The 8,655-nt window shown below is 50.4% G+C and overlaps 1 protein-coding gene across 1 annotated transcript in view; it reads right to left on the minus strand.

The window, feature by feature from the left end:
- The window catches only part of nectin1b (nectin cell adhesion molecule 1b), a 107,401-nt gene extending 100,036 nt beyond the window's left edge, over nucleotides 1-7,365 (minus strand). Inside the window, exon 1 of the mRNA XM_056283228.1 lies at nucleotides 6,490-7,365. Within this exon, the coding sequence (XP_056139203.1) occupies nucleotides 6,490-6,541 (52 nt within the window). The 5' untranslated portion in view covers nucleotides 6,542-7,365. The remainder of the gene's footprint in view (nucleotides 1-6,489) is intronic.
- Between the last annotated feature and the right edge of the window lie 1,290 nt (nucleotides 7,366-8,655).

The raw sequence follows: 8,655 nt of genomic DNA on the forward strand, positions 1-8,655 counted from the left end.
CTCTTAGATGCACTTATGACTAGTAGTTCTCTTAGTTTCCTACATTAAATGCATTTATTGTGAGTCGCTTTGGATAAAAGCGTCGGCTCAATGACTAATGTATGCTATGTAATGTATATGTGAGCAGAGGGTCACAGACATGGGAAGGCATCCGTTTAAGTGTGGTAACTCATTAAAGGTAGTAAGTAAAACGAGGGGGAAAAATGAAATGATGCTGTATAGAAGCTACTGGCAGCCTAGATGGTTCCAGACCGTGAGGAATCCCTTCAATATGTCACATTATTTACTTCCTCCCCACAGTGGATTTACATCACGCCATGTTCGGGGGCTGTGCACCACCCCGCCCAGTGATATCCCCCCTTCTTCAGAGCAGAAGGGGGGATATCACCGTTTAGTCTCCTGAGACAAACCAGCCATTATCAAGAAAAAAAAAAAATGGATTTGATGCCGAGGAAGAAAAACAGAAACGCTGGATCCCCTCGATTGATTCCCGTTTCCCTTCACCTCGCCTGCCGAATTTCACGGGTTGGAAAGCAGAACACTGCAGCTGCAGCTCACGGATGAACGTGCACTTCATTCTGATCCAGCGCCACGGCTGCCGAGCGGAGCCACGGCTGCCGAGCGGAGCCACGGTGCAGGAAGGGACACTGGAGCGGGGTCACAGCAGAGGAAGCAGTAAACGGCAGCACCCTGAAGGCCCTTCACATCACATAGGCTGTGTAGAGCCGAATCAAGCCACGAGCATCTCTGCAGTGTTGTCCAGCGATTACCTCAAGCACGCAGTGGAGAGGATCACACCATCAGGCCGACAACCCGAGGTACCAATAAACCACTCTTGCTCTCAAACTTCCTCCTTTTACACACGGGAGGCTTAAACTCATGTCTTTATTTCCTTATCATGAGTCAAATCCAACAAGGCAGCCTTCCAACAATAGGACAGAGGACTTAATTCATCGTTCACTCCGCCGTTAATCGTCTTGGTGCCATCACGCGTAGGTGGAGAACACTCCACTTTGTCAGAACCTCTCCATTACTGGCTTTCGTTGCTCGTCGCCATGTTTTATTCATCCGTTGATGTGATATGCCGCCTTTGTGCCGAGGCCACAGAGGTTGGAAACGTGTGTCGTGGAAGTAGAAACAAATCTGAAAGTGTGTATTTTCATGAAAATATGCTGCGGCTGCATCGGAAGCAGTAAAAAAAAAAAAAATCAAAATATTGCCTGTGAAACATAAAAAAGTAATTTGAATGTTGGAGGACAGCTTTGAAGATAAACGAAAAGACCATCCCATTTCCTGAACAGCAGACAGGAAAGAGGAATCGGTACTTTAAAGGAGATATCTCACCCAGTGGGTTTTTTTTTTTTTTTGGAGAAGGATTTGCTAAATAACTGACAGTGGAACCACAATGAGCTAAATACTAAAAGGAGATGGGGTTCGAGTGCCCGGATGTCTCCATCCGTGCCTATGGTAAAAAAAAAGAAGAAGAAGCAAAGCCTAATCTGCCGCCGGTTCCTCTCTTGCAGTCCTGTAGGACTCTCTCCCATCCATCACCTCAGCAGGGACCGAAGGGAGGCTCCCCAGGGGGGAGGGATCAGACTCATTTGCATTCACACTCGAACCATCAACAAGCCCTAACAGCTCTATAATGAATCACTGGCTCCCACTTATACCGAGCCCCGGTCCACAAAATGGCACACAATATGTCAAACACTCACAATTTTTATTTCTATTTTTAATTGAAGAGAAGGGGAGGTGGGGGGGAGCAAAGTCAAAATGCTAATTAACATGTTCCGAGTGGGCGACGGCGCTCGCGCCCTACTGCATCGCTGGGTCGAGAAAACATTTCCCTCGCCTCCCGCCGTGCTCAGCGACAGACATCCGCTCCACCAACCACGGTGACTCGGGACTCCCACCTGTTACTGGTGGCAGTTTTCAGACTGCAGTCTATTTCTATCTGGCCACTCGCATTCATTTGTGTTTATCGGATTTTTCGAGTACGGCTGGTTCGGTGTTGTCAGGCAGTTTAGTGGGCAATTAAGTCACCACGCAGTAAAAAGTCCCAACAAACTAGAATAGCGGTGATGAATAGTAGGAAGTAAAACGATGAGGATGCTCTGGGGCTCTTGCAGCAGATACCCCCACCACCATATGCTGCACCACATTACAGTGTGTGCTCCTTGCATGTCAGTAATGCATAGGTTAATGCAATTCAATGCCCCTGTTGTTTTCAAAAAAAAAAAAAGGATGTTGGTTCACAACCATCTGTGAGCAACTCGCCCAGAGACACTGTGAGAAATGACTGACAGACGTGAGCAACAGGGGTCACAATAAAATACATGCGAGTTTGCTCGCTGCCTAGTTATTACCAGGATTACACATCACAGCGAGCCAAATTCCCATTCTGAATAATTGTGCATTCAAATCTGATGCTCATCCATCATTCATTGTTCATTTCCCAAATGTTTAATCCAACTAAAATGAGGATTTGAAACTGAAAGATCTCCTGATCCTGACACAGAGGGTAATATCTATATGGGCACGTACGCCACAGACATGCGGATGAAGCCAAGCCATAAACAACCACCTGGTTTCTAGCTCAGCTCACGCACAATTAAATATCAATCTGGGATGGCAGACACACCAAACCCCAAACCCCTGACTGCAGCATACACATAAGAATGCAGCCATTATTTATGGCAATTATTTATTTATTAATATTCATTTATACCAAGTACCGTGTTTCCATCATACAAACTCTGGACACAGACAGATAGACAGACAGACAGACAGATAGAGATAGATAGATAGATAGATAGATAGATAGATAGATAGATAGATAGATAGATAGATAGATAGATAGATAGATAGATAGATAGATAGATAGATAGATAGATAGATAGATAGATAGATAGATAGATAGATAGATAGATAGATAGATAGATAGATAGATAGATAGATAGATAGATAGATAGATAGATATAGATAGATAGATAGATAGAAATAGATAGATAGAGAGACAGATAGCTACATAGACAGATAGACAGACAGCTAGATAGACCGATAGATAGATAGATAGATAGATAGATAGATAGATAGATAGAGAGACAGACAGACAGCTAGATAGACCGACAGACAGCTAGATAGACCGACAGACAGCTAGATAGACCGACAGACAGCTAGATAGACCGACAGACAGACAGACAGACAGATAGACAGATAGACAGATAGATAGATAGATAGATAGATAGATAGATAGATAGATAGATAGATAGATAGACAGACATATGAGGCATCTGGGTGGCGTGGCGGTTTATTCCGTTGCCTACCAACACAGGGATCGCCGGCTCGAATCCCCATGTTACCTCTGGCTTGGTCAGCCATCCCTACAGACACAATTGGCCGTGTCTGTGGGTGGGTAGCCGGGTGTGGGTATGTGTCCTGGTCGCTGCACTAGCGCCTCCTCTGGTCGATCGGGGCGCCTGTTCAGGGGGGAGGGGGAAATGGGGAGAATAGCGTGATCCTCCCACGCGCTACATCCCCCTGGTGAAACTCCTCACTGTCAGGTGAAAAGAAGCGGCTGGTGACTCCACATGTAGGGGAGGAGACATGTGGTAGTCTGCAGCCCTCCCCGGGTCAGCAGAGGGGGCGGAGCAGAAACCGGGACGGCTCAGAAGAGTGGGGTAATTGGCCGGGTGCAATTGGGGGAAAAAAGGGGAAAAAATTTAATAACTGGTTTATTGTTCCTGAGATCCAAAGTCGACTTTTGTGCCAGTGTTGTTGATTTCATCAACAGCCTGTCATGATTATCATGATAATCATGATAATCATGATTCTGGTACATGTTGAAAAGAGGTTCGGGTTTGACAATAGCAGACTGAAGAGGAGTCTGATGGCTGGAGATGCATAGTACCTTCTGACACCTGCCCCCATGCGGGTCTCCAGCCAGCAGGGCTAGCTCACAGCACGTCTGCTGCAGCTCGCTTACTGATGCTCAACATATTCTTTCTTTGCCCCCCCCCCGCCATTACCTCATTGTTTAAACACATGCATGCATGGCGATTATTCAGTTAATCGTTCTGACCGTCCACCGACAAATCAACCATGAAAAAAATGAACTTGTGCACATCCCATTAAGATAGATAGATAGATGGATGGCTAGATAGATAGACAGACAGACAGACAGACAGACAGACAGACAGGCTCATGTGGATGCAGACCTATGTTGACAGATACACAGATGATGAGGTAAGCAGACGGGTTGTTTGGGCATTTGTCCCTCTCAGACGCGGTGCAGCAACAGGTGCTGCTCCGTCGTTCTCATGCAGCCTTCCTCACAAGACAAATGGGAAGGGTGGCTGCTGCAACTTGCATTTATCAGAGGCATCAGCGACTGTTTGTGGCTGAGTAATGAGAGTGGAGTCTGGAACACGTTGTAGATCCATCAGGACATCAAAGCCAACGGGCATTTATGGCAACGCCCTTTAACCCCGGGGGTTAAAGACCAAATTCTTGTTTTTGCATGTCAAAAGCAGTGATTCTGAACAGCAAGCTGATAAAAGGGGTCTGCAGCTTTTCCCCTCTGCAGAGCCGTCTGAAGAAATACATTATAAAGTCAATGTGGATTTTAGGTGACAAAAGCCCATTGGGGGGAAGAGCAACAGCTCCATGTAGCCCCACAGTTTGACTCGGGAACATGTCTGGCGTTGCTCGTACAGGCCATTTTCAGGGCACTTGAGAGAGTTTTGAGACATTTTCTTCCCCCTTGATTGAACAGCTTCAAAAGCCCTCCGACATGAATCCCAGGGGAAGCAGCTAATCCTGATCTTCTCCACAAGCAAAGGGATCATCTCAATGGAAATCAGACAGCGCTTTTGATCAAAGTGCTCCATCAGTCTTAAACACATCTTGCCATAAGGAGCCTTGTTACGAACAAGGTCAGCGCCTTAGCTCACCGACAGTCCAGCTATGCCAGAATCCCAGACTACAAGAGAAGCAGGACCCAGGTGATGCACAACGCAGGCCGTGCAGCTGCAGCATCAAATGACGCTGAAAACAAGTCGAGGTTTCTTCCTCACAGAGCACAATGAGGTGATAATAGTGCTGCTATTCATGGCATTTATTTACTAAATCTGACCAAGCTTCATCCCGCTTCCAGAACCGGAGGCGCTCCAAACGCTTGTCTTCTTCTACCATGTACACAGACAGCCCTATAAAGTTTCCAGCCAGCCCAGTCTCTGAAAACCCTGCACATAATGGAGCCATGTTTTTGCTCCAAACTCACTTGCAACGACTGGATTAGCATACCAAAGCTTTAGCCAACACACACACACACACACACACACACACACACACACACACACACACACACACACACACAAACACTCAGACATTTGCATACATTCACATACATAGACACAAAATACAAGCAACACACACACACACACACACACACACACACACACACACCCACACACACACACAAGATACAACAACCAAGCAAATAAGCGGTGGTGTTCGTCAGCAGGTTAGAAGGAGCCCCGTGACGGGCCCGTGTCCAGCTCGAGCTACAGCACCATCACCAGGGACGCGTTTCCGGTGTTAGGCTTCCGTGCAAGGCCTTGATGTCAGACTGATCAGATTCATTTTCTCCTCTTCAATCTGTCCGCTGCTAATGGTGTCGCCGGGGTCTCGAGCTCGCAATCAATTACAGAATCTATCAGAATTATGCAAATCACGAACGCGATGCAACGCGTCCTGCACAACTCCCGCTCAGCAGCACGTGAGACGGCAGCGCGTGTGGAGGTCTCTTAATTGCGTTATGATCAGGATTTTCACACTGCGCGTGCGGCACATCTCACTCGGCCACCATCATCCAACGTCCCCCAGAAGCAGCGGACATTAGGGGGGGGTTTCAGAAGCAGCGGACATTAGGGGGGGTCTCAGAAGCAGCGGACATTAGGGGGGGGTCTCAGAAGCAGCGGACATTAGGGGGGGGTCTCAGAAGCAGCGGACATTAGGGGGGGGTCTCAGAAGCAGCGGACATTAGGGGGGGGGTCTCAGAAGCAGCGGACATTGGGGGAGGGGGACTAGCACCCAAGAGGTGGAAGTGAACCGCATGCCCCTGCATGAGGCCGAGGGGGGACTTGTGTTATTGCGCCTGGCTCGCTCGGCTCGCGCATATCGCCACCTGCCTGCTGTCATGGAAAGTAGATTTTATTTTATTTTATTTTTTGCAGACAAGTAACTATCAGTTTGGCTGGGTGGAGGTGGATTCCGGGAATTAAGGAACTTCTCAATCACCCCTCCCCCCTCAACTCACGTTAACATTATGTCCCAATATCAATCAATCAAATCGATCCGCTCGTGCATCTATCAATCAAGTCGACGCTAACGTTCGTCGCCGTGTAGGAGGCAAACATACGGAGACGAGGGCACAGCCCATGCAAACGGCTCCGCGATAAGCCCTGGTTTAGACCGGAGGTGGCTTACCTTGGGTGTGCATAGCCAGCAGGAGTATCCATCCACCCACAAACATCGCCATGGCACCACGACTACCAGGGTCTTCTGCGACCGGCTGAGAGCAGACTGATGGCTTCACTCGAGACGACGAAGAGCACGCATGCAAGTTCTCCAAACCTCCAGCTGCCCTGGACTACGCGCCCTCCCTCGTGTTCATGTGAAGTAGGCGACTTTGGAAGTGGAGTGCCGCTGCGCCCCTCCGCAGGCGAGCATCAATTTAGATTGCGGCGATTCCTCGCGGACTTCAACACAAGCAAGCGGCTCGCTCTCCCCCCCCCGACCCGGATCAGACCCGGACCAAACCCGAGCGTCTTGCGGAACTGGAGCACGGCGGGTCGAATGGAGCAGAGAAGAGAGCCGACGAGAGCTCTCCGTTAGGGGGACTCGGACAGTGAGCGATCTAGCCCTCCTCGTCCTTTCTCCAACATCCACCGCTGCAGGCTCACTAGCGGCTCACCTCCCCTCCGGGCTTTTTTGGAAGTGGGCGGGAGGTCCTCGATCGATGCTTCACCAGCCAAGTTCCGACACTTTTGAGAGTCCCTTTCGAGAAATTATACGTCCCGATCCCGGTCCCGGATCCTGATTCCGGTCTCGATCCTCACCCTGCACGACGGACGTCTGCCCAAACGTGTTAGCAGATGATTCGGTTGACACCGTCCCCTCTTTCTTTTCTTTTACCCCGTACCGTCCTTCAAGTGCCGTTCTCTGGTCCCGGGGTGCACTGTGCCCGTGGTTCTGGAACAGGCCCGGCGGCGAAAGTTTCTAGAAGTCTCTTGAAACAGCGCAATACACTTTTCAATGTGACACAATGTAGCGTTGTCCTGCAGCGCGTACCGCCCCGCACACGGCACAACGTGAACTAGCAGCGGCGCAGCGCACGGAGCTGACGGTGGCTTTGGAGAGACCCGGACTGGATGACGTGCAACGAGGAGGAGCCTGGCTCCTCCTGCCTGCAATACAACAAGCCTTGTTCCTACACTCGGCAGCCGCACACTAAAACCCAGGCTCCTACATGGACTACCCAGCCCACAGAGATAGGCGATGATCGGTGCTGCGTTGGAACAGGCTGGGGGGGGGGCGGGGCGTTATGATCAATATATTTTAGATCGATTATCATCATCATAAGCACTTCAGCGGGATCTCTCCGCAACAACTCCCCCAAACTCTCCATGAAAACCCCTATGCTACTTTATTCACTGGGCCTGCAGCAGCTCCCCCCCCCCATCAGTATAGCCACCGTGTGTGTGTGCGTGTGAGAGAGGGGGAGAGAGGGGGGGAGAGAGAGAGAAATAATGGGGTGGGGGCCTCTTTCACCACGAGCTCATGCAGCCCCCCGCCCCCCGCGGTTTAATCCCCTCTCGCTGCTTCACCCACACACAAGAAAGTTGAGTGCCTGGAAGGTTCCGGCGAGAAGAGAGTGAAGGCTGGACGTGATGACACCTCCCTCTTGTGGACACTAGCTCCCCTCAGATAACCACCCCGGGCTGGGACGGACGCGTCCCGCGGTTCTCTCGGGTCAGGGGGGGGGGGGGCTGGGATTGTTCGGGGTAACGGCAGTTTCCGTCTCGCTGCGGATGCACACGTCACGCTCTGTGTAGCCACGACCTGTACACCCGCGTCATGCGGCTCCCGCCAGTCCGATGCCGAGGCCAAGATGGCGGCTTAGCCGCATGCAAACTGCTGGCGACGCGGCTTGTTGTGAAGGGCACGACGTCATTCATACCATACCCTGAAAGAGACAGCAAGAGCAGAGAGAGGAGGCTGCGCAGGTAGACCACTGCTAGTGATTCACATCCCCACAGACTCAAGGGGCGTCCAGGAGAGTCGGCATGTGGGTCGACCTGCAGGCACCAAACAGCGCCCGCGGAACAGCCAAGAGCGCACGTCACGTCCGGCGCAATTAGTGCGAGTGTGTAATAAGCAGATCAGGGATAGAGGCGCCAGTAATAGGAAATTCTAATTACAAATTAGCTGGACAATGACACAAATCAGCGTCCCTGACATGCCACGGCCCAGACGGCACGTCATGCCAAGTGCACACAGTCTACGTGGGCACTAGGTAGCTCGCCAACGGTGCAGCGGGTAGTAACGGAAGATCCGAGCCACGACTGGGTGCCATGAATCACTTTACGTCAT

Source organism: Lampris incognitus, chromosome 7 (genome assembly GCF_029633865.1).
Source record: "Lampris incognitus isolate fLamInc1 chromosome 7, fLamInc1.hap2, whole genome shotgun sequence".
Lineage (NCBI taxonomy): Eukaryota > Metazoa > Chordata > Actinopteri > Lampriformes > Lampridae > Lampris > Lampris incognitus.